This window comes from Ammospiza nelsoni, chromosome 9 (genome assembly GCF_027579445.1).
Source record: "Ammospiza nelsoni isolate bAmmNel1 chromosome 9, bAmmNel1.pri, whole genome shotgun sequence".
In the NCBI taxonomy this organism is placed as follows: Eukaryota; Metazoa; Chordata; class Aves; order Passeriformes; family Passerellidae; genus Ammospiza; species Ammospiza nelsoni.
This window is the reverse complement of record NC_080641.1, coordinates 7,364,083-7,390,107: the sequence shown is the minus strand read 5'-3', so window position 1 is coordinate 7,390,107 and position 26,025 is coordinate 7,364,083. Positions and strand designations below refer to the sequence as shown.

The 26,025-nt window shown below is 39.4% G+C and overlaps 1 protein-coding gene across 2 annotated transcripts in view; it reads right to left on the bottom strand.

Moving 5' to 3' along the window:
• The window catches only part of KIFAP3 (kinesin associated protein 3), a 67,472-nt gene that overhangs the window by 29,098 nt on the left and 12,349 nt on the right, over window positions 1-26,025 (bottom strand). The window contains exons 10-17 of one of the 2 annotated variants that reach the window (XM_059478646.1): window positions 25,618-25,780; window positions 12,838-12,938; window positions 8,490-8,598; window positions 7,352-7,464; window positions 6,256-6,421; window positions 5,913-6,041; window positions 5,587-5,685; window positions 4,721-4,806 (exon numbers count right to left, since the gene is read on the bottom strand). In XM_059478646.1, coding sequence (XP_059334629.1) covers window positions 4,721-4,806; window positions 5,587-5,685; window positions 5,913-6,041; window positions 6,256-6,421; window positions 7,352-7,464; window positions 8,490-8,598; window positions 12,838-12,938; window positions 25,618-25,780 — 966 coding nt within the window. The remainder of the gene's footprint in view (window positions 1-4,720; window positions 4,807-5,586; window positions 5,686-5,912; window positions 6,042-6,255; window positions 6,422-7,351; window positions 7,465-8,489; window positions 8,599-12,837; window positions 12,939-25,617; window positions 25,781-26,025) is intronic. The other variant, XM_059478647.1, reaches the window with a different exon arrangement.

Genomic DNA, 26,025 nt, shown 5'->3' with positions numbered 1-26,025 from the left:
CCCAGTCATGGTCAGAAACTTAAAAGGAGGAATTCTCAAAGCTGATTTTATTCTCTTTGGAGCTCCCTGACATCACTGCTTTTAACATTCGGTTTCCATAAATCCAGAAGTGTCATAGAAGATGTATGGCCTGACTCTGGGAGGAATGTGCCATCCTTTTTGAAGTTCTCCTTGCAGCTTTGTTTACCACTGAAGCATTGAAACATTATGAAGCGTTAACTGGCCCATTATCAGAGCGTGTCTGTTCCCTATCAGGGTCCCCTTTGTCACTGGCTTCCGTCACACCTTGTATCTGATTAACACACTATAGGATAACACAGAGCTACACAGATCTGCTTTGTGTTCCCTCACAGCTGATGAAAAACAGATTTTCCTTTGCACTTTAATGTGGTTGCCCTTTAATTGGCTCTGTAATAGGGTTCATTTGATGTGATTCCTCATACTGAACCAAAACTGCTGTACAATAAATAGAAGGCTCATTATGTTCAAGGCTCTACTTAAATGATTTGTTACATTCTTCATTAAAAACCTACTGTTTACATAAAAGATTCAATTAACCACTTATTAAGAAAGAAAAGATTTATCTTGTCGAGCTATCCAAAAGTTTGGCATGTGATTTTAGCTCCTCTATAAACCAAGGAGAGAACCAGATGTTAGGGATCACCTTCTGCAGGTGTCTACCAGGATAAATACCACTGCAGGGCAATTCCTTCACAGGGCAGGAAAAAAAATCCTTCCACCCTTTACACCTGTGCAACCTGGAGTCACTGCTTCACAATCAGCTTTGTTACAATAAACTTATTCTGACAGTAAGCTCACAGAAATCTGACAGATGAAACTAATGGCAAGGCAAAGAAAAAAGAGTAACCATTGATGCCCTCTAAATTTAGGCGGCTCCATAAAATGTAGGGCACCCTCAAAGTTCCTATATTGCCAGTAGCAGACTAGAAAAACTTATTTTCCTTCCCTTTTGGAGGAATGTAAGATATCTCACTGGCAACCTGCTATGCAAGTAACACATCAGGGGTTTGGCTCACCTTCCCAGTCCCACAAAGCCAGAGAGCAGCGCTGAAAAGGAATCTGTCCAAGGCAGGTTTTATGTGAAGACAAAAACAATCAGGACACTCTTACCCTATCTAAAGCTGCCTGTGGTTACTCTGCTGCAGGCAGAGCCACAAAAAACAACCAACACCAAAACAGGCTGTTGGCAAATTGAACAATGAGCAGAGCAAACTTCAGCAGCTCAGCTGCAGCCCCAGCCCCTCACACCCCTCTGTTTTCATGTTTACGACAGGGTAACAAGATGCACCACAGAAAGGGGTCCTGTCAAGTGAAGGGAGAGCCTTTTTTCCTGGAGTGACAGTACTCTTCATGGAAAGAGGACACCAGGCTGGAGTCAAAGGTTATCTGTTTTCAGAGCATGCTGCCTATTCAAATAAAGCCCACACCAAATCCCTGTGCTCTGCTCCTCCTTGACTCTAAGAGAGCTGGCCAACATCTCATACAGCTGGCCCCAAATCCCAGAGCACAGAGGGTTCACAGCACATTCCTGCTTCTTTAGGTGAAATTCCAGCATTCCCAACATGGAGGATTTCTATCAGGGAGCTTAGCTAACACAGAAAAAGGCAAGCTGCTCATTAACAATGAATTCCATACAAGGCAAACATTATCTGCCATTTATTACAAGTACCCAGGGCAAAAAATGAGAGCTGGAAAATCACCTTAGGCATGAGGCCCTTCCTAAATCCCATGGACAATGCTGTAACTATCTGAAAGATGTTTTACTGCTGCAGGAGTGTTGTGATCCACTCTTGATCACAAGAGAAAAAAGATGGTACAGCAGGTCTGGATTCAAAGCTGCAAAGGCAATGAAGAGGAAAATCAGGGGAAAGGGGGAGGGTCAGAATACAGAGTCCTAGGAGCTGATGATGGTTAATTAAATATCATTTGAATAAATGAGGAAAATAGTTTGACTGCAATAAAACTCAGCTAGGAGCAGAAAAATAATAAGAAACCTGAGAGATTAGTTGGCTCTTGATAATGTTGCCTAAAGTGAACAGAATAAAACCATCTCAGGTAAGCTGACATCTCTTTCCACAAGCTTGGAGCTGCAGCTCTCCAGGCTTCTGAAGCAGGGGAAGATGGAAATTAATTTGCTTGAGACTCCTATAGCAGCTGCTGATTCCAGGCTTTCAGCTGAGCCCTGAGAGCTGCCCCACTTTAGGGGTACAAGAACACTGAACTGGCTGCTTGCTGCCAAAGCTCAGCACGTGACTGAGACTGAAGCACTCCTAAATCATCAACTCAGACTTTTTCTGACAAAAGGGATCTCTTGCTTCTCCCAGTGCAAAGCTGACACTGCCCAGTATATTCTGTGCTAAAGCAGCACATCTGTTTCAGTTCATCAGTGGCAGAGTCCAGCCAAGCTATATTAAACAAATCATCACTAGTGTAACATTTCCATAATTTCTGTGACAATTACTTTACTACAGAAAGCATTTCTCCCCTAAGGCTTATAAGCCATGTGATTTTCTCCAGTGCTATTTCAATCACAGTATATACAGCTCATTGATGAGTGAAAGAAGCATTTGTCTCCCTGAGTAGAAATTATTTTCAAATCTACTCCCCAACATTTATTTTCTGATTTCCATCAGAGGACCCATTCCTGCCAGCATGTGTGTAACAAGACTGAGAAGTGAAGGTTTGCTCGTTGTGGATTTAGCAGAGATAAGTTCCACCACTGTTGGAGACTGTTCAGACACCTCAGCAGGCACTGCTGGTGTAAAACTGCCCCCCAGCCAAACACCTCTGTGTTTACAGCCTGCTGTAACATTCCTTTAACACCTACCCAGATCTGAGCTTCTGACAACCTTCTCTCTTATAATTCCTATCATCACTATTTAGAATACACTGCATTTTTTGCTTGTGATTTTTTGTACTGAGAGGTACAAGTGCAACCAGATTCCAACATGACTGAGAAAGCAATCAAATAATTAGTGGTTCTTTTTCTCTTCCAGAAAAGAGAGCACATTATGCTTCCTGTTCCCCTCAGGGGCATGGTGTTTATGCAGCTTATAGCCCCAACACCCAGATAATAAAGCCAGAAAACCTTCTTGGAAAAGGAATTCTCCTAACTCACCAGCTAGCACCATTCTAAGTGTGGCAGTGCTCACAAGCAATGAAAAATATAACTTACCACACCATGCAAGCTGCTCTCAGTGTGTGTTTGGTGTCTCCTCCTCCACCCCCAATAACCAGAGTGCCACATCACTTCTCCCCTTTATTCTTCCTCAAGAAAGAAGGAAGGAGTTTCCTTCCTGAAAGCCCTGTCCAGTGCTTTTTCCAAGTTGAGAAACTTTTCCTGTCCATTGTCTTAGCACTCCTCACTGACTCATGGTGAGCATAAAGATTTCATATTCTTCGGAAGGGAAAAAAAGCCAAGTACATTTTATTCAGATGGTAATATTGGATATAAAACTGTATTTTTATATGTTTATTCTTCTAGAATCTATAAATTTTGCTTAATAATATTATAACACACCTCACTGTAAAGCTTCCCCATAGGAACAAATCAACATGTGAGTCACTTGGAAACTGCACTGGCCTCAAGGTAAAACAAGTGTTGGATGCACTCAGACTGTGCAGCCTCACCCAGAATGAGACTTTATTTTAAGAAGTCCTTCCACTGTTCCTATTGGAGATGTCCCTAGAAACAGCTGATTGTGTTAAGCTGAACATGATGCCTATCATAAATAAGTACTAAGTGCAAATTCATCTGAGTTTAAATCTAGTCCTTAATGAATATCAACAGCAACTCTGCCTCTGGAGCAAATTTTCATTCCTTACCTCCATGAAGAAAAGACAGAGCCAGCTAAAAAGAACTCCAGTTCAGAAAATGTTATTTCACTATTAAATTAGAAGACATTATTAATGAGTATAACAGAAGAAGCCAAACCAGACTATATATAGTATTGTGCAGTGTAAGTTAGGCTTAAACTATACTGAACTTTTCAGAGAACAAGCTGCAATACATGTAATTAAACTGAAAAAGGAACAATATAGATGACTGAAAAAGCCATAGGTACTGCTGTTAAATTGTTTTTGACTATAAAATTTAATTTCATGACAGCTACTCTATACCCAAAAGGATGTAGAGTCACTACAATCCTCAGCAGCACTTGATAATTCAGTATTCTTTTTTCCAATTTTTATTAAATTCCAACTTTTCCAATCCCAAAAGTTGACTGTGATCCATGGATAGCTGAAGGAAGCCTATCCAAAAGGTGAACAAAATATTAGAGTGTCTGTTCCCTCAGCAGGGAACAGCCAGCATCAGGATTACTGCCACATTTTCTTTTTGAAATAAATATTGGCACCAGGCAATGCAGAGAAGCTGAATAAAGCTGCTGGGTAACAAGAGCCATTTGTTTGGAGAACTAAGAAATAATGAAAGCTTGGCACACTTACATACTGTGATTAATTTATAAAAGTCTAAAAGCACTTTTAAGAAGTGTAAAGTTAACTTGGATGAATTTTCAAAGTACACACACACTTTTTAATGCACAGCCTAACGATTATCATTGTGCCTTGAAAATTCATCTTTTATCCATATGATTAAAAAGCTGCACAAGAAAAATACTTTCAATTAGCAATATATTTAGTTCTTTTGGAATTCTCTAGTGCAAAGAGGCTCTGGAAGGATGAAGGAAGGCAGACCTACCGCTATGATATCCAGAGTGTTGTCACAGACCTTGCGGATTTCAGCGTTTTTGTCGTGCATCAGGTCTATGAGGTATGCTGGAGCTTCTGCACAGCAACTGTTAAGGAGAAATTTTTTTTTTCCCCTCCCTCACAACTCTGGGTTCTTCAAATTTCATTAATTTGGAGGAATTTTTCATCTCACGTAGCAAGAAAGTAATTTTAAATGTTGCTGCTTTATCGTTCCAGAATTAGCAAGAGATGCAACTTCTTATCTTTAATTTTTTAAAGCAGCAACCTAGGAGTGCACACAGGACACAAAGAACAACCACCCAAATGGCTTCTCAGATATTCCACAGAGATTAAAGGCAAAAAGAACATGAAGAAGTATCCTTTCTATTGCTAGCAATGTAATCACTAATTTGCTATCCCTCCCAGGGCTCTTTCAGCTCATTCTGAATGCTTCAATAAAATTCAACATTCATTTAAGACCCACAAAATTTCAGACCATGCAACATATTTGTATAATTGTACAATACAAAAAGTTTGCTTATGCTCTACATATGTTCTTCTATGAACTGTGAATTTCATTATGATTTGCAAAACAAATTCAGTAAATCAGATTGGATAGCAACTAATGAGTCAGCTGGTGCAGTGATCCCCTCCTACTCCCCTCCCTGCTTCAAAGCAAACTAAGTTTTCATCTTTACTATTAATCTTACAGTCCCTTTACATGCTTAGGCTGCTTGGGTTTTTTCTTCAGCTGAAATAAACATTTACAAAGAAACCTCTGAGATCATGAGGTTACTGCAAGAGAAACAGAAGTCAAGCACCAGCAATGGCAAATTAAGTGCTGCAACTCCAGATGTTTAATCAGTACAAAGATACGTGTTTCCTTGATGATGACATCTCTGGTGGCTTGGTGGAACACCATCTGATAAAATACATAGATGATTTGGCAGACAAATTCATCATCTTCCTGCTGAGCTGCAAGGAGAGGAAAAATCCAGCACAATTTCAAATCTCACAATAGAAGCTTTTCATGGTTAAAGAGTTGTGAATGTGCTGGAAAAGCCAAATCTATGGAACCAGCACTTAGAATCTATCACTAACAGAGTAACTGCTGCTCCTTCCTCACACAAAGCCCAAGCCCTGCCTTGCAAGGGAACAGCAATGCCAATCACAGCTCCTGCTGTCACACATGGCCAGTTTACCATTCAGCAGCTCGATGAGGGCAGGGATGATCCCAGATTTGGCCAGCAGAGCAGCACAGGAGTCATCCATGGACACAGTCCCAATCATGATCACCACTTCCAACACAAGGTCATCCTCAGCAGAACCTGCTAAGGCACAAGGCAGAAATAGGAACTATCACCTCTCTCAGGAATTCTTAATCTACTGGTAGTTGTGTATTTATCTGCAGACATGATTCTATTCTTCAGTGTTATGTTTTCCTAAACAACCACAAATTGTAAAGGTAAATGGACTCTGCTCTGAGCACTCTAAATCATCTTACAGAAACTCTGCTTTGGAAGCCAAACCCAACTTTGTACAGACCTGGTTTTAACTTATCCTTGAGATATGGAACCAGTTTGTATTCCTTCAGCACAAGTTCCCAGTCCAGCTCTGGTAAGGTCAAATTTGCAAGTGTTCCCAGGCATTCAATCACAAATTCTTCTTCTTCTGAATTTGATATTTGAGCTGCTAAATCACCAACATATTCCTGAAGAAAATACAGCAGCGAGCATTACAAATGGATAATTTGGGTTTCTGAAGAACTCACACCTTAGCCAAACTAAAGCTAGTTCTCAAAAGAAAACTAAAGAAACTTTGCTCCTGAAATAAGGATTAATAAGGCAGTTTCAATTCCAGTTGATGAATAATCCAAGAAAACATTTCAGCACTCTTCCCCTACATCCTTTCACTTTCAAGGAATGTGGATCTTTGTTTCAATGTTCCAAAAGTAGTTACTACAGCACAGAGCTTCAAAAAGCTCTTAAAAAAAAGGAAAAGAAGATAGAGAAAACCATCATGCATTACTGGTAGTAATGGAGTTCTTTACCTAAAGATTTTAATTAATAACTACAAGATTTCCTGAGGACATGAACAGGGGAATAATGGCTTCTACTTATTTTATACTGCTTTAAGACAATTTGATATTCAATCCACATGTAAGAGTATGTTTAAAACCTTCATGCTGGGTTTTCCTCCTTTCTTTTGAAAGGGCAGCTTTACAGGATCAATATTTAAATACTAAATATTTAAAATACCCACAAATAAAACACACTTAGCACTGTGGGGGAAAAAAAGCACCAGATTTTTATCTCTAGGTCCAAAAGCAGAAATTTAGGATAACTTAATTGTTATGATGCTCACCCCAGCAGCTGGGGCATTTTTGTTTGTTTGCTAGGATTTGTGTGTTTGTTTTGAAACTTACTGGATAAGGCTTAAGGCCTGTTTTCCCCTTAGTGGGGGATCCAAACTCTGATCTAGCAGCTGAGATAGCCTTATAAAACAAAACATAAATCACCCCAGGACAGACAAGGAAACTTAAACTGGACACCCTACAAAACAAACCACAGCAGCTCTCCAGAGCCAGACTTTTCAGAAGGATAAAATCCAGAGATCACATCAGGTAAGACCTAATACTTACAATAAACTGGCTTTTAGTTGGCCCATCATGTTGTGAAATATTTCTGATCATCTTCATTAACAATGGATCCTTAAACTTCAAAGCCCTCTTCATGAGCATTTTCAAACCATTTCCTGAAAAGAAACAAACACTTAGTAAAAAAAGAGGCAAGTACTGGCTGATCAAAAAATCAACATGCACACAAACAAATGCTTTAAGCTGTAAAAGTTTAGAAAGAAAAAGTGCACAGCAGTTAGTCCAGGCACAGAGATTTCTCTCCCCATTCCATGGAATAAATATGTTGTTAGGTTTTTAAAAGTTTATTTACCAAAGATCAATGCATGGGAACAGATCTGAAGTATCTCACCACATAGAGCAAATGCCAGTGTTACCACTATGTTTAGCATTGCCTACCTAAAAGGTGCTGCTAGCTTGAGTTTTACCTTTAATATCAAATTGGATCTCCCTGCTCCCCCTTCTACAGAGCTATGCACAGAATTTTAAAGTAGAATTTCAGGCCACAGAACCTCCTGATTGCAATTGTCTCCTTTGAAGGCCAGTAAGTGACTGCAGCAGTTTTTGGGAAAATGTTGAGCACAAGTGAAAGTTGGAGCTACTGAGTAATATTGTTTCATTTAAAACTGCTATTATGAAAATAATGAAACTTTAAAAGCAATCCAGAGTTACTGCAAGAACATCAGAACTAAAAAGACTATGAATCAAAATATTAGAACCCAAAAGAAGCTCAATTATCTTAAAAAATAAAAAAAGGAAATATGCAACTGACAGACATCACTGCTATTCATTTGAAACTGGCAGGTGAAACACCAATCAAAGATGGATTTTAGGCATGAGGCAGAATAAAATGCTGATGTCTCCATACAGCCATAGTTTTCCACAGCAATGACATCAGCCTGTTTTTCAGAACTGTGGGCATCTCCCTCAAGTGTCCTTTCTGCCACCAAGAGCAAATTGTGAGGAGGATGTGGCCATTTGTCTGCAATCATTACCCAAACACATGCATTTTATTTTTTAAAAACACATATATACATTTATAAATAACTCAAACATATATAATTTACCTATGTTAGTATAAAAAAGGAAAATATACAAAGTGTTGTCATCTCCAACCCCCCCAGCAAAACCTCAGTCCAGTTACCTTCACAGATAAGCTGCACATTTCTTTTGTTGGCAGCAAGGTTAATACAGAAAGAAATAAGTTCCAGGTCAACTCTCTCATCAGGACATTCAAAAAGCATCTTCATTAACTGCCAAGAAACACAAGCACACTTGGGTCATTAATCTTTCAAAAACATTAGAAAAGCGGTGTTATGATATCAACTACACTACCTTTTTTAAAAATCAGTATTCAGCATTTCTGCAAGAACAGTGAAAGTTACAAAGGTCAGGGGCATGACATGTATAGTTCCATTATTTAGGGATAACAATCCTTTAAAGTGCCAAAAATGGCAATCACTCATCACCTTAAATTAACTTGACTTAGTTACATTTTATTGCTACCACTGAAATTTTTGTTTGACTGGTTTTTAGTATTTGTGAATGGATAAGTTTTGAAAGCTTAGGTGAATTTAATATAGGAAAAAAAATCAATCCCACAACTTAATTTCACAGAAAGTCAGATTAATACCTATTATCTTAATAAAATGATCACTCTAAAGAGGTAACTAAGTGCAAAATAATTTTACTACTATTTTGCTGTGTGTTACTCCATTGATAGGCAATTTTAGCTGTTTCTGCAGCACTGTTCTGTCTCTTTGCAGCTTTCAGTGTTCAGCTAGAGCTGAACTGCCACATCCACAGACTCCTCAGCAGTAATCCCATTCTTCATTAATGTAACATTAATGTAAGCAGACAATCACCTACAATCCTGTTCAAACTGTTCAGCAAATGTCAGTGAATTCCCAGGTGATTGCCAAGGCTCCTAAGCCATGGATTGCCATCATTTCACACACCTGGCCCTGCACTGTCCATTACATCACAGGCTGGCTATCCTGGCTCATTTGGTTCAACAGGAACATTGAAATGGCATTTGGAATATATGAACATGACTGAAATAAACCCATTTCTTTTCCCTCTGGTTCCAATCCTGACAGACAAGCCCTGCACAACTTCAGGGTTGGGGGACATCACCCTGTTTGCTTCTACAACCCACTCAGTTCATCAGACATGGTTAGATTATAATGCAAGCCAGTGTGATGACAAGACTGAGATTACTGGAAGAAGAAACAACTAAGCCTGAAGATAAGCAGGACATAAGGTACAAAAACTGCAGCTCAGAAAGGGATGGGAGGACAAGAAAGCAAGAAATGATCATTAAATTTCATGACTAACTAATCATTAAATATTTGTGTGCTTGCCCCCTGGTGGAAAGACAAGTTTGTAATGCATTAAAAGCTAGAGAAAGTAGGTGAAGAATCCATTTAAACAGGAGAAAATAAAAAGAAACAATAGGATTGCAGGAATTCCCTCCAAATTATTTTACTCCAGCCATTCTGTATGTTTACCCATTATCAGATATCAGGCTCTCATTCCAAACAGAACCAAAAACCCCCAAAATAAAAACTACATTACAACACAGCTATTTATGTCTTTCCTGAGACTTTCAGGTACTCATTTAAAAGCTATCATTGATTTCTTCCTCCTTTTCTTAAAAAGGTAGAATCAGATTTCTCTGGGTTGTTTTAAGAACTTATAAAATCCCTGGTTTATTAAATCCTTAAGCCTGACAGTCACATAAGAGGGAATTAACAGAGAAGAAAATTGCCATTTAACGAGTAGAACACAAGCATTCAAAAATCACCCCCTGCAACTCTTCTGTTACAAAACTTTTAAAAATAGATTTTTAAAACCCTTCAAATAATTTGAAGGGAAACATTCTCATTTACTTTCACAATACAAAATCTGTGGAAATTAAATGTTTAACAAGATGGGATTACACTGTTAATTACTGAACTACTTCTCTATAAAAGAAAAAATATATCCAGTTTCAATTAAAGCCGTTCAAATTTTAAAATAATAGTTTCATATGAGTTCCATGTTTCCCATTATGTCTTCATTTAATTTGATTGCTTCTTGTGCCACTTCAAAAGGAAGAGTAATTGCTGCCAAATAGGAAATATTAAAATTAAATTTGTTCTGCTTTTACTATGTCCATTGTCATCTTTTACTGATTTAACAGGAAGGCAGTAAAAAGACTGCAGCATGTGCAATGAAGAGGCAGTAGTGTTCAATCAGACAAGTCCCATATTGAGTATCAGATACCACAGACCAGCACTGAAATCACTGTGTCTAGACTCTCTGGCACCTGCCTTCACTTATTTACCAGTGACCAGAGGCCAACCCCCACAGCTCTGTGTTCACATACACCTCTGTCCAACCCCCTCCCCAAGGCCAGCTCCAACATCTTTGAATGATTATGCCAGAACTGCATGCCTCAGGAATCTCTCCTGAGCGGCTACTCCCAACTCTGCTGTTTGAAGTGATGCTCTGGTTTCTGAACTTCAGCAGATAATGGCGGACAGGAGCAAAGGGGGCTGTCAAGAGAGGACGTTTACCAGCATTAAGCTGAAAAGAAGCTTAGAGATCAAAGAGGGCCCAAACAGGACAAGCGTGGTGGAAAACATGTGGGCAGCTTTGGAGAACCTTGCACACCGCTCTGCGGTAAAATATTAAATATCACCATGACATCACTGCCTAACCATGCCCTTTGATTGGCCAGGTTATTACCAATAAAGGCTTTTATAAGCATCTGGATGGCATTTGCACCTATTTAAACAAAACACGCATTGCTGAGGTCTAAACAAGAATGAACTGTTAATACTCACTTTTAACTGTTACTAGAGTAGCACCCACTAACTCCTGCAAACCACGAGCGAGCCCCAGGCAAGCCCTGCAGGCAGCCACAATCACACAGGGGCTGCTTTCTGCAAGCACTTTCTATACTGCTAAACATTAATTAGTATTTGTTAATGAACACCTTTCTTCAAAGAGACAAACCCACACGAGGGTGTATAGCATTCTGAAAAGAGATTTTGGGTTTCTCCGGTAGAATTAGAAAGCAGGGAGCCCATTTAAAACAATTTTCTTTTCCTGATGCCTTACCCACTTCCTAATGTTTTCTGCTACCTGTCTTCCTTGATAACCATGCTAATTTTGAGCATTCATTAGTAAAATTTAAGCTCTGGTTGCTCAGCTTCTTTTTGAACAGTGTGTAGATGTGAGCTGCGAAGCATCAACTGCCACAATAGCCATAGTTATACTTTCCAACTTTGTTGTTTATTTCACTAAAGCCCAGTGAAGGCAGCAGAATTGTCTGCTGCTCCACCAGTCTTTGAACACAGTTCTGTAAGGATTGGGGGTCCAGGAGTCACACCAAGATTCCCTGAAAGCACATCACAAGCAAGTCCTAAGACACCAGTGCAGGAGTTTGAGTTTGGCTGGTAACTGCCAGCACAAAGCAGGTCCCTTATATCACACAAATGCCTTAAAAGGGAATTGCTTCTTGTGGTAGAAATTACAGCAGGATGTTTACAATAACACTTTGCAACATAGATTAGTTATTCCCACCAGTTCTCCCCTCTCTATTATCCAAAATCATCTTGTACATGGAAAAACTTCACCGATTTTGCCATAAGGTAATGACCAGAAACATTCTTATAACTTTCCATGACAACTTTCCATTCTGGAAGTATTTGATGTTAAAAAGCTATTTGGCAGGAGAAGATACCATGGTGCAATTCTGAAGAAGCTACCAAAGAGCTTTTACTCTTAGGCAACACAGGCTTTCTCAACTCCAGCCTCACCAGGGCTGAGAAAAAGGTCAGTGAGAGAGGACTTGGCGCTTGAAAAAAACAAAAAACTAAAACAAACAAGAAACAAAACACATGCACACAAAAAACCAAACATACCCACAAATCCCCAAACCCCATGATATTGTGTCTGCTTGAGTCAATGAGTTAAGTAACAAAATGCAGGCTGAAAGATCAGTGAAGAGCCTTCCACAGTCATCAAGTCTCCCTTGCTGTACATGCCTGCAGTTGGAAAAGGAATTGTCATGTAGGAATGCAACCCTCCTTGGCTGGTTTCCAGCTCATATCCTGCAATACTGGAGACACTGACATTTTGATACCCAATGGGATCAGGCAAGAATGCCTTCTAAAACTGTAAAGGAAATACTTTCCACTCCATTCCCTAAGGAGCTGCTCTGCACAAGCTTTAATCTCTCTGAAGCATTCCCAATCTTCTGTAGGAATCCTCCGGGTCACCTGTAATTTCAGGAGTTCATTGGTGCAGCTCAAGTGTCAGCAGCAGTGACAGAGCTCGGTCACCTCTGATTTTCAGGGGACCGTCAAAGCCCAAAGAACAGTCCCCAAGCAGCACCGTGGCTGTTCCCTCTGTCACCTGCGGGTGTCAGTGCGAGCTCTGCCATGAGCGAGGGAGGCGCTCGGAGCACGAGGGAAGAGGGATTTGATCAGCTCATCACGTACCTGAGGGATACAGTCTGTGTATGCAAACATCGATTTAAAGCAATCGTCCATGCTGATGTGATACAGAATGCAAATCGCGACTTTTTTGTTGTTTTCGTTTCCTAGAAAGAGAAAAAAATATATCATTCTATTAGCTGTTGTTAAATACTCAAAAGAGGAAAATGAAAAGCAGAACAATCCTAGCTAATAGATGGAAAATTTAAACCAGAAATGACACCTTAATGAAAGGGTCCTGGCCTGGCCAAATGAACCACATATTAATGCAAAGAGGGAACCAGGGCAATGGTAAATATTCCTTCCTCTTCCCAGCACCTCAAAACACTTCCTTAGCCCCACTCTGCAAGGTATTTATTTTGTGAAAGGAATGCTTAATAATGACTGGTCATCCAGAGAAAGGCTTAATCAGTTTCCAGCTAGAAAATTAAGATTTAGCTGTGGATATTCCTATTGAAATTAATAAAGAATTCACCAGTGGCAGAGAGAAAAAATAAGAACTAAGTACCACTAAGAGGTGTTGTAGAAGGAATCCACTGCCTTTCAAGCAAATACTGATTGTTTTACTCTCCTAAATAACAATATTATCCCCATTGGTGCCTTTTCTGTTTCATATATACCAAAAACGACATCAGTGTATTTTCACAGTGATATTTACCAAAGACTCCCAAGGAAAACTGGAGCAGTTGAGTGGGAGTGAAGTATTTAACTGAAAAGTTCTATAAAATCACCTTACACAAACATACAAATGTTTAAGAACAACACAGACAAATTTGCTTCTGACTCACTGCTAAAACCCACTGAGCATTCTCAAGTTCTCCTCTAGCCCTGCACGAGCAGGATATTGGCTATATATGGGATAAATGCATCTCAATGTGTACATGAGTGAAACCAGGATGTAGTAAGGTCACCAACTCCAGATTCATTCACAGTTCTTAACACAACTCATCAGCAATACCCCACCTCCCACTTCTATTGATGCTAAGTCAGAAAGTATCTGTGTAACAATTTGGCAAAGAACAAAGATGTCAAAAAGCAAAATTTCCCTTCTGCATACATCACTGGGAGCTGGAATTTCCTTTGAGCAGCAAGGATATGATGCCTTTATCCTGAGAATGAGCCCTTTTCAAAACTGAATTATCCAAAGAGACCCATGAAAGCCCTCTGGTAGCTGCCATACAAGTGAGTGAAGTATTCTTAGCCATGTTAAATCTAAAATCAGAGCTGACCTTTCAAAGCTTTTTAGTCTTACCTGCTTGAAAAAATATAACTGGTATCACAATTGTCCATACATTTAATGTGGGAGGAAGGATAACGCCCGAATGTGAAAGCTACTCTGATCATTATGAAAATAAAAGCACAGAAAACAAAATGAAGTGTGTGTTCTCTTTAGTGCTTCTCCTGAGACTGGTCACCTTACCTACATATTCACCTGCAGAACACTGGGAAAACAATAATTTCACAAAAAAAAAAAAACAAAAACAAAAAACAACTTCCCACACATACAGGTAAAAGTTTATGCTATACAAATTTAGAAGTTTACAGAAGAAGTTATTCCTCCAAATTTCAAGGGTCTAAAGAAAAAAAAAAATCTGTTTATACTGCTCTTAACACTCCATGCCTGTATTTAGGACTTTTAAGACTCAATTTACAATTACACTTAGCTGATAATGCAGGAAACTGTGTGAAATAAAAGGTAAGCCAGTATAAAAGAGAGAAAAGCTCCCCAAAACACCAACAAGAAGAACTGGAATGAAGTCTGACCAGACCTTCAGCACATATGAACTGCCAGACCATTAACAAGAATGATGCTAAATGTTACTGTTTAACCTTGTCCTTTGTGGGTTTTTTCTTCCCCATTTTTGCAAGTTTCATTTGTGCTAACATAATGCATCAGTGAAGGTACAGTTTTATATTTGGTAAGCTCAGCAGCTCCCTGGTATTTGGCAATATTAGTGGCTTATTTTCAATCATAATAGGCTGATATTAGTAAAGTAAAAGTAAAAGATAAAGACCTTCTGTTTTCTTTCTTAGAGGAAACTCTGCAGGATTTTCTAACCCCTGTTTTTTCAAAGGTCTACTGGTCACATTAACCTTTCTGATGCCTGAACACCACCTTGGCTGTCAGTGCTAAATGACAGCACTACCTCAATTTCAAAACTACCAAAAATAATAAAAAATACCCAGATACTCAACCTAAATTGTGAAGAATATGTGGAATCCAAATAAACTTATTTTATTTGAACAAACTCCTAAAGAGTTGCTTTCTAATGACCAGCACCTAAATCATTCTCTAAAAATGCGTTCCATAAAGTAGATTTCATGACACACAAAAGGCAAAGACAGTTATAGTTTTCAAGAGAAGAACTGAATTTAAATTCCTCCTTGCTGTGCAGTTACCTGACCAATTTTCCTGAATTGCCCCTGTTCTATTGTCAGCAGGGGGAACAGAGAAGGGTTTAAAGCATTTAAGTCACAAACAACCATTGGACAGCCTCAGCAAGGAAGTGCTTTTCAACTGTGAGTAAAACAAGTGAATTTTACTAACTTGTGAATAAAAGTAAACTGCAGAACAAAATCTGAAGGCAAACAGTCTGCCATTAACCTATCTTTTAAGTATTTAACGGTATATGTGTTTTAAGTTTCGTTTCATTTGAATTTCCCAGAAAGGCAGAGATTTCAGGCTGATGACTGCAAGTTTCACTGTTCTACTTTCCCTATGGATGCACTCTGGAAGGAAAAGCAGAACCTTGTGATTTTGTCAGTTCTCACACAAAACAGAGACAATTCCTGATCCAGAGAGTAAAACACTGCAGGACAATCAAGAGGAAGTGGTTGTACCAAGCCAATTCGCATCCTTTTACACTGGTACTCCAAAAACATCAACTGGCAGCTTACTTAAATATGTCAGTACCAAGCTTCCTTTTTTTCTAATTATTTTCTACTCATCTGAATGCTAATTAATTAACCCTGAGAGAAGCAGTGCATAAAGACTTGGCTGTAAAAATGTCAAACCCTGCCCAGCAGCTGGCTGGAAAGCAGTTTTCCAAAGCTCCAAGTGATACCTTTTCTGCTATTTTTGACCACTGCTGAAAAAGGAGCCATTGCAAGGAAGACTTCCTTATGACTGGGTAGAGTAAGGATCAATTATTGCCCTAACTGGAAAAAGCAAGAGGGAAAAAAAACCCAAAAAACAGATTTCTGCCAAATGTGTTCATAAAAAATCACCAAAGTTTTGGTGGAGTGCCAGAAAATTGTGGCCTACAAATGCTGGTAAGTTTTGAGCATCAAGCTTTTTATGACTGAAGGTGGAATAGCCAAATGGCCTAAAGCAGTAAGGGCAGCCCTGGAAAATAATGGCCTAGTCATTATGGATTCTTCTGGTATTTATAATAAAACATGAATCATAATGAACTCATTGGATATTAAATGTGGGGGTCATAAGCACTTTGATAGGATTTCCACAAGAATCTACCATTAATTAACCAAACAATTATTTGAAAGTGTAACTGAATTAGCTTTAGTTCTTATACAGCCATTCCTGAGAAATTGGTCATTCCCAGCTGAGTGCAGTTAATGCCTTAACAAACCAGTCATTAACTGCAGTTACTGATTTTGTGGGAATTATTATGTTATAAAATACACTCAACAGTTTATAGAAACAATACTTAAGTTTTTTTGGTTTTTTTTTTTTTTTTTGCAGCTGTAGTTCAGCTGGAGCAGATGGGATGGAAAAATATCAGGTCCCTGGGGCTGTTTTCACAACTAGTTTTCTGCAAATTAGAGAGGGAAATAAATACATGATGGGTTCTCAGTTCAAAATGGCTTCAGATTTTTAGCCTTTGAACATTAATAAGAAGCCATGTGCCAGTTCTGGGGACCAATGCCTGAATTCCATGTTTAGTTCTTATTCTGGTTAAAGATCTAAATAGTATTAGTAGCAGAGGCTAAAGGAAAAAATATGATTTCTTGATCACAAGATCAAGTCCTATATTTTGGTTGACTTTGTGAGCTTAAAAGCAAAAAATCGTTCATTAGCTCCATGACAAAAAGAGAAACTCTAAAGCTGTAAAACTGAATTGCCAGTCTCAGCAGCAGCATTCTGCTTTCAAATGCTAAGGTAAAAAGGAGAATATAACTTCTGGACTAAATTATTCAAATATAACACTATCAGTAAATCAAGCAGCCATCACTTCTAATGGAATAATCAATGTCTCCACATTAGATATGAAATATGCCCTATCCCACCCATGTGCACAACACTACCAACACTAAATCAAAACCAGAACACAAATGAGGATAAATACTTGTTAAAACAGAAGAGTGAGTCTTTATTTCAGTTTCAAACTCTAACACCCTAACACGATCTGCTGCAGAATTAGGCAAGTCAGAAATCTAGATTATTAGGAATGCCACAAACTGAATATCACACCTCTATCTGTCTCACCCTAATGTCAGAAAACAGATTAATAAAGAATTTATTCAAATGTATCATAATTAGCAGTGATTTTAAGAAAAAAGTTGATAGAAAGGTATCTCCACTTACCTCTACCCCATATCATTCCTCACAACCAGCTCTGAAGCAGTTGGACTGAGTTAGTCCATGTGTGCTCTAGACACATATTGGTTTGATTTACATATGTAAATATAAATCAGATTGGCTATATCAGTTTATTTTATCAAGAGAAACTGAAAGATTTTTCAAATCTGCTCAGACTCAAGGAGACTAGACATTGTAAATAAAACATTATGATAGTAATTACATACTAATAACCCCTCCTGTGCCTCCTTTATGTTATTTAAAACTGGCTTCATACCGTAAGTCTAATTTAAAATCTCAATGTTGTCATGGTTAGGTTTGGGATTTAGCTTTTTTGGGATTTTTTGGGGATTTTTTCCCCCTTCTCCCAAACAACTCAGTACATACCACATCTGAAACCTGGTTACAATTTTTTTTTTCCCCTAGGAAACAAAAAAAGAACTTTAGTGATGAATCCTAAAGGACTAAAAACTGACTAATTTGAGTTATTTCATGTTGCAGCACAAGGAAAAACAAAGCTGCATGTCTGGAACCTCAGGCTTATTTCTAAGACAGACTGAAAACCATTCAGTAAGCACCTCAGTGTAGGACTGCCACTCAGAAAGAATGGTAATTAACACATTGCTGTAATTGTGTCTTTTTCTGAGGCAAAACATATCCCATTTGCTGTCCTTAGGATGGGCTATAACCAATCATACTTGAACTCCTGACTTCACACAGAAGCCGGAAGCTGATTAGTTGCAATATCCCATATACCTCACAAAGCAGAAAGAAATCAACTAAAAATTCAGATTAGAGAGAAATCAAGAGGCAATAGGATTATCCCTGAAAGAACAAGGTAAAGCTGCTTCTCTTTTCTCCACAGAATATTATGTTTTGGGTTAGGCTATGACCAAGAAAGAAAGCAAGAGATAGAAAAAAAAAGAGTTAAGGACTGAACTAGAAATCAGAACAGGTTCTCAGTCTGATTCAAACTAAGTAAACACTTCCAAAATAAGTGGAAAAAATCTTAAGCAAAGATCTTCTTCCAGAAGTCTCCACCACACTACTTAGATTAAATAGAAATATACAGGACATGCATAATTTTTGCCATATCTGCACTATGATTTCATTAAAGTACATCAACTGTTCTGACTGAAATTACTACAAATTATTGAGACTTTTTGGATCTCAACACACCCTTCTAATTTAGTTTGGCATTCAGAAGGAAAGGAAATAGGTGGAGGCTTTCTGTGCTCCTCTGGATGGATGGTGCAGGTGGATTCCAACATGCTCCTGCTTGGAGGAGGAACAAACCCAATGCAGGATGGGTTCTCTTGCCTTGAGAAAGGGATGATTCACCACTCTGAAATGGAAACTGGTTTTACCTGTCTTGAAGATGCTGAAGTACAACCCTGAGGTTCAAATCTACTAAGCCCAAAAAGTGGAGTTAAATATTGGTTGAGCTTTAGAGTCTTCCAGATAGCAAGAATTGAATTCCATACTCTTCAAGCACCCATTTAAAAGGGTTTGAAGAGAATATTATCAACTGACAAAGCATTTCTCACCTCAGCAACTGCAGACATGAGGAATCTACAGTTGGTTTCTTGGACTGCACCAAGCATTTGAGAAACTCTTAAGTAGGGAACAAATTTGTGAGTTAAGATGCTTGCACATGTCTTGAAGGAAAGCAGAGTGTAACCTTCTCCCTTACAGCTGAACTTGTAAAATCCTCAGGAGCTCTAGGTCTACCCCAGCAGCAAAACTGTTCAATCTGGTGCTTTGAGGGTGTCCCTCTGCCTGCAGCCCTCACAACAGCTCTGGGGAAGGTGCTCCTCTCTTCCACCCTGGCCCTCTTCATGATGATGTTACCACAGATCAGCAGAAATGCCCCACCCCTTCCTTATGGAGGTTTTTCCAATAAACCAGAACTAGTTGTTTGTGTTCTGTCATGCTTCAGGCATCCAAGTTAAGCTCTGTAAAGCTTGCAGATGTCAACAGCTCAGCAGAAGATTTACTTTTTACTGTGAAATATTAATTTGCTCTTGCAATAAGCTAAGAAATCATTAAAAGCATTGAATTAATCAGTCACATCTTGTAAGCTCCACAACAGAAATACTGGCTCAGGGATCCTTTCCATTCCTGAGTTCAAAGAATTTCCAACAACTTGGATCCCTCACCTTTAGATTGCTGCCATCTCTCCACTCCTGTCCTTGCTGCTGCCATGAGCATTTTTATTTCCAGTCAACACACATAAAGTTAGTTTCTTATGTTCCACTGAAGCTATCCCCTTTACTAAAAAAGCCAATAACTCAGGTAAATTCAGACATGCACTTGCACACCACAGCAAGGAGTTTTCACTCACATGATAGTGATGTGTCTCTACACTCAATTCTGTATTTCTCAAAATGAGAAGTCATCTCTTCTTTAAAGTTTGCTGTCTATATCCACATTCAAAGTATCTAAATTTAGATGCTGAGTTCTAAAGTTCTAAGACACATTGTGCACTCCCCTCTCTTTATATCACTCAGACATGTTTAAGTCTATCTGCACTTCTAATAAGGATTTTGAAAATCAATGTTAAGAGATGTTTTTTGTTTGTGGGGGTTTTTGTGTCGGGGTTCTTTTTGTTTGTTGTTGAGGGTTTTCTTTTTTATTTCAGTCTTGGCCATACTCACCACAAATGATAAAAAAACTCCCATTAAAATAAATCCCTTAATAATTGCTGCTTTCCAACAGACTGGTCCCTGTAGTTGAACTGTTACTTAATGTGCTTCAGCCAGCCTTCACTATAAAGGAATGGAGACACCCCAGGCAATATTCACACAAGCAGTATTGGAACCAGCTGCTGCAGAGCCACCTTAGGAAAAAAAGGTTTCTCAATTTAATTGGGAAAACAGGAGGAAGCATAAATTTTACTGCCATTAATAACTTCAAGCAATCCTGATATGACTTTACCTCACCCTGATGGCTGGACATGTGCTTTTTGTTAGGGTCTTTGCCACATCTGACCCTCATTGTTTGCTCACTTGATCAGGTAAGAAAATGTATGTTTCTTTATAGGATAAACGAGGCCTATTAAAGTCAGAAAAAACACTGCAGTAGCCTATAAGAAGCTCCATTTTTCAACAGATGTGTGAAGCTCCATAATAAGTTCATTACAAAAAGGCCAAGTGAACGCATAAAGAGAGCACATCTACTTTAAGCCTTCTTAAAAGAAACTTTCATAAAAGGAATAGAGCATTAAAAGCCCACAGCACTCCGTTAATTAGAGAGCAAAGTACTACTTGGCTTTTTTACCAGCAGTCACCTTATAATCCAGCTTGGCTGCACACCATATCAAGCCTTGATTGTTAAGAAGCCCAACACACAACTGTGTTTGGCAATTCTTTGATTGCTCATTAAACCCAACTTGTAAAGAATGGAAAAATATCAGAGGAATTTCAGCAGTTCCCAGAACAGATTCTACCAATGAATCCAGTGCAGACAGGCTCCTCACTGAGGGCTAAATATGACTGTCAGTGCTACTCTCTGCTCTGGCTTCTTCAGCTTAAATGAACAAGACAGAGAAGCCTGACTTACTCTGGAGTTTCCACAGCCCATGAATTTTAATCTAAAATTAGTTGGATACTCCTTCTCATTGTGCTTATATTAAAGAAATTAAGAACATCATACCAGGATGCTCACATTAATAAGGCAGAGAGGCTGGGCACAATCTGTGACTGGCAAAACCATACTGGTGCTACCTGGGGCTGCCCACACTGTATTTCAGAGTGCTGTATAACAAACCCTCATCTGCTTGGCTGAAACACAAATCCACAAGGCCAAAGTGCTTTCAGCCACTGTAATCTGTGCTGGAAAACATAACCCAGGATGTTCCTCACCACCTCAAATCTATTTGAGTTTGACTGCCTTGGCACTGAGTGGCACTTTCACAACCCTTCTGTACTCCAGGTTCCCTTTGGGCCTGATTTGCAACCAGTCCTGTTTTGTGACCCACTCACTTTTCAGCTCACCAGTATCTGTGTTCAATCTTCCATTTTTAAAAGCAGACAGTAACTGCAAGCAACAGAAGAGATACTTAAGTCTGACTTCCAAGCATGATGGGGTTTTATTCTTTCAGCATGGCTTGCACTGGGGAGTGAATGAAACGAAAATGGCATTTCAGGACAATATGTATTGAGTACACCTAAGAACTGTCCAGCAGCTCTGGGAGATGAACACACACATCAAAGAGATGATTTGTTCCCCACACAGTCAGACTTACCCTTTTTACTCTCTGAGCAGCACCACAGTTCCTTCCCACTGTAACAGCTTTTGCAGAATTCCCTGCAATTTGCACCCTTGGAGAGGGATATCTCACTGATGACAGGACAGGGCTGCTGCCAGAAGCTGCTTCTCAACAGGGCTCCACCATGAGCTTTTCAGGCTTAACCCCCACAGCAGCACTCAGCTGGCTCTGCTGTACAAACTGCCTGCTGTTCTCATGGCAAACGGGAACTATTTGTCTCACTTCACAAAGGCTAAGGAACAACTCAGAGTCAGCATAAAATAGAGCCCTTATTAAAAGACTATGAATCACAAGCTGTGCCTATATTTAACAGAGCTGTACTAAAAGTTTTGTATTCAATTTGGCCACTTAACTGAAAAACAAAGTGGATTTGGTCCAAACAAAAAATGAGGGGGTTTTATTTTTCCTTGCATGTTTTCTTCTGTTTGTTGCCAGGGCATTTACTTTAGAAGCCAATCACACATCCAGGGGAAGAATTATGTAAAAGGGTAACATTTCCCTGATGTCCAACAATGGAAGAGCATTTCCAGGAATCAAGAAAACAGATTTGTATCCTGTTTTGAAGTTCAGCTCTGTGCTTCCCCCTTTCCAAACTCTACCATAATTGGGGGCAAGTCACTCCTATGCTCCACTTCCCTTGAATACTGCCATGCAAAGCACAATGAGAGCACTCTAAGAGTGAAGCAAACCTGCAAGGAGAGGAGTGTAGCAGGCTGCTTTGGTATTTTACCAAGGGGATGACTGGAAGACACTGAACCTGTGTTTTCCGCATTTCAGGCAAAAATCTAGTTTAAACCACTTGGTGAATTCACATGAATTCTCACCTTAGGCAACTCAAGTCACACTTCACATATATTGGCACAGAAAGATGACTCTAAATCTAAGATGACTTAGAAATCTAAATGTGATTTCAAAGTATTAAAACAAAGCCACACTACAAAAACCATTCTCTGCAGGGCCCTGGTGATTCAACATTTAAAAGGACTTCTTAAAGGATGGAAGTCACACAAAGCAAGAAAATCTCTTTTCACAGCTCCTAACCACCCTGTGCATGGAAAAAGCTGAGTACAGCAGGCTGTATCTTACAGGCCTCCACAGCTCTGCTCCAGCTTCAGATCTAAAATCTGAAGCCAAACTTCCCTCAGCTGCACACAGCTCTTTGAGAGTCACAGACTAACAAAGATCAGCTGTGGCTGATTAATTTGGGTGCCTGCAGGGAGCAAGAGGAGCTTTGTCATATACAATACTTGAGACTTGTGAAGAGAAGCAAGTGGTGCTGACTGGCACAGCTACATGGGGAAGCAGGCATTGGCACTGTTAAAAAGAAAAAGCTAATTAAAATGGAAACCAAGACTTAAGCAGAGTTTCTCATGTCCATGCTTTCAACAGCAGCCTCAACACTCTGGAGTGTGATGGAAAGAAAGATGTTCCTTCTCCATTACACCCATGGCATATTTATTCCTCTCCTGAGAGCTCAGTTGGAGCCAGTTCATCCCCACTGTTCAGCCTCCACCTCCATTTAGAGCCTTCCTGCTCCCAAACAATTCAGTGTCCCTTGGGAGAGCAGAGCATCTTCCAGAACTGCAGGCTGCATTCAGCTCCATGCTAAGCCCTAAACCCCTAACAAACAAATCCTTTAATTCTTTGCAATCTCAACTCTCCCCTTAAACACCTATTACACTTAATTTGTACCCATCTCAAACCCAGTGCTAAAAAATTAGAGGCCCAGCATGCATAAATGCTAAATTTCAGGAGGTTGAGTCAGCACACTTGACCTCTTGGCATTAAGAGTTGTACAAGGACTTGTCAACAGCTGTTGTGCTGTGTTAGCACTTGGAGATGACCTGCAAATGTAAACTGAAGGGTACTGACTTGAATAATGTGTGTTTAATATCCAAATAACCTGTATGAATGGGGCATCTGGCACATGGCAGTTTTATTATTCAGACTGCAGACTTCTCTCAGACAGGATATGGCAAGTGATGCAATTGAGAATTGCTAGAATCACCATACCAAGAAAAGTCTCACAAACCCTAGTCATGGCTTAAAGAAGCAAGTAATAGAATTTTTAGCACATCAAAAGTAAGTATCAACCAATTCTACAGGGAGAAGCAAGAAGAGCACATGCCTCTATGAAAAATTCAAAGTAAAAAAGAAAGAATGGTTGAATACATCTTAGGTGAGAAAAAAAACACACTGTATATTCTGGAAGTACCAGCATTACTTGCAATAATTATCCTAACAACTACAAATTAGCAACCAGTTCTTCTGAGCTAAACAGCCTTCACACAGGCCTACTTACAAGTCTAAGAGAATGGCATTTGAAAAGCAATTCTCCTCTCCATGTTACAAACAGACACTAAAAGCAGATATTTAACTGATGAGTTCAGTCTGACTCTGATATTAAATGGAGAATTTCTGGAAGCAGGGACTTCAGTGTCATTGCCAGGGGTGACAAATCCCCAGAAGGCCCCCTCAGACCACAGCAATATCTGCTGTATGAACAAAAGGGACACGTTCCTGCTCCAAAAACCTTACAACCCAAGCTGAACCAAGAAGATTCAAAGATTTCCTCATCAGCTTCCATTTCTCATTGACTTTACTACCAAATAACATTGTCTTGAGGATATAAAATAAAGAAGAGGGCTTTCAAATGCCAATTTTCACCATCCTAGCTCAGACCAGAGCAAACAGAAAGTATAAAAGGATGTGAGGCATGGCAGGCTGTACCACGTAGCTGTTGTATAATAATCACCAACAGGATCAAGGCTTCCAAAGCACTCTAAGTTTTTATGGTGTTCAATAAACAGCAAAAAGGCTGTGATGAGGTTGAAGTAGAATTGAGAAGACAAACAACCCTAAGAGAATTGACAGCTAGAGGAGAAAGCTGAGATTCACCACTGCATTACCCCTGCCCCAGGCAGGATCTGATACGCCCTCTGCACTGGATTCAGCACATCCCAAAGCCAAAGGGTTTCAGAAGACTTTAGCAATGTCTTGCATCAGTGATTCATACAAACAAGACTCTCTATTCCCACTCAGCAATCCCTAAAGCCAAAAGCTGCTAAACCTTTAGTGTATCAACCAGAGCAACCCCCAGGTCTGGCCTCCTCAGCCAAACAACACAAAAAGCAACACAGTCCCTCCTCAGAACTCCAGCATACAACAGTGATCAAATAGAGCAATCCTCTGCTTTTTCCAAATTCCTTATTGTTTCCACGGCTTTCCCCTAGAGACAACAAAGTTTCACTTGTAACTGATGTACTTACATGATCTTAACACAAGACTGCCAAGCTGCAAGTCTAGAAATCAGTACACCCTAGATTGAAAACTAACAAAATTGGGAGATTTCTGATCTCTCTGGACAAGTTCCAAGAGCTAGCAGGTATACCAAGCTTCACTAAAAAGAAATATTTATATATATGTAGTTTGTACCTACATCAGCCCTGTGAAGTTGCTGGCTGTTTTTCCTAGGTGCTCCCCCAGAATGACAAACATCACTCATATGTCAGCTCATGGGGTTTTCAGATAGCTACTGAAGTGATTTTTGAAAACTAACAAAACTGGGGGGTGTCTGATCTGTTTGGACAAGTTCCAAGAGCTAGCAGGTATACCAAGCTTCACTAAAAAGAAATATTTATATATATAGTTTGTACCTACATCAGCTGGGCTCTGTGAAGTTGCTGGCTGTTTTCCCTAGGTGCTCCCCCAGAATGACAAGCATCACTCTGGTGTCAGCTCATGGGGTTTTCAGGTAGCCACTAAGGTAATTTTTAAAGACTGGAAGATTCATTCTACAGCTCAAGAGACCCTAGAAGTAAATCTACAGGAATCTACAAGATGATGTGAATGCCAGGAAGCTGGGAGTGGTGAGGAAGTGGCAAAAACACAAGTGACACAGCAACTCTCAGGTACATCATACCATGATGCAAAGAGCTTCACTGCAATGTCTGTGTTAGACCAAAAGAAGACATACCCAGGAGTGCAGTGAGTTTGGGAAGCAAACCAACATGGACCATTTTACTTCTCAGGCCTGTGTCAAAGGAGAGATTCAGCAAGAGTCGAAGAGTAATATTCAGCAGGTCTTCATGTTCACATGGCACCATTTTCACAAGTTTTTCAATAATATCCATTTCAACCTGTATTTCAAGGGAAAAAAAACCAAAACCATAATCCATCCAAACTTACTCTGGCTTCAATATCCAATTTGTAGCCATAACAGTGACTGTTAATGCAGTTTCATCTGAAGTAGTTTCACTTATGCCTTTGTGGTTGAAATCTTCTAGATTGGCTTAGTGGGAAACATTGATTGAAAAAGGCTTTGAACCAACAAGTTCATATGTCTTGAAAACATTCCTCACTGTTGGAATACTGCAGGAATGTG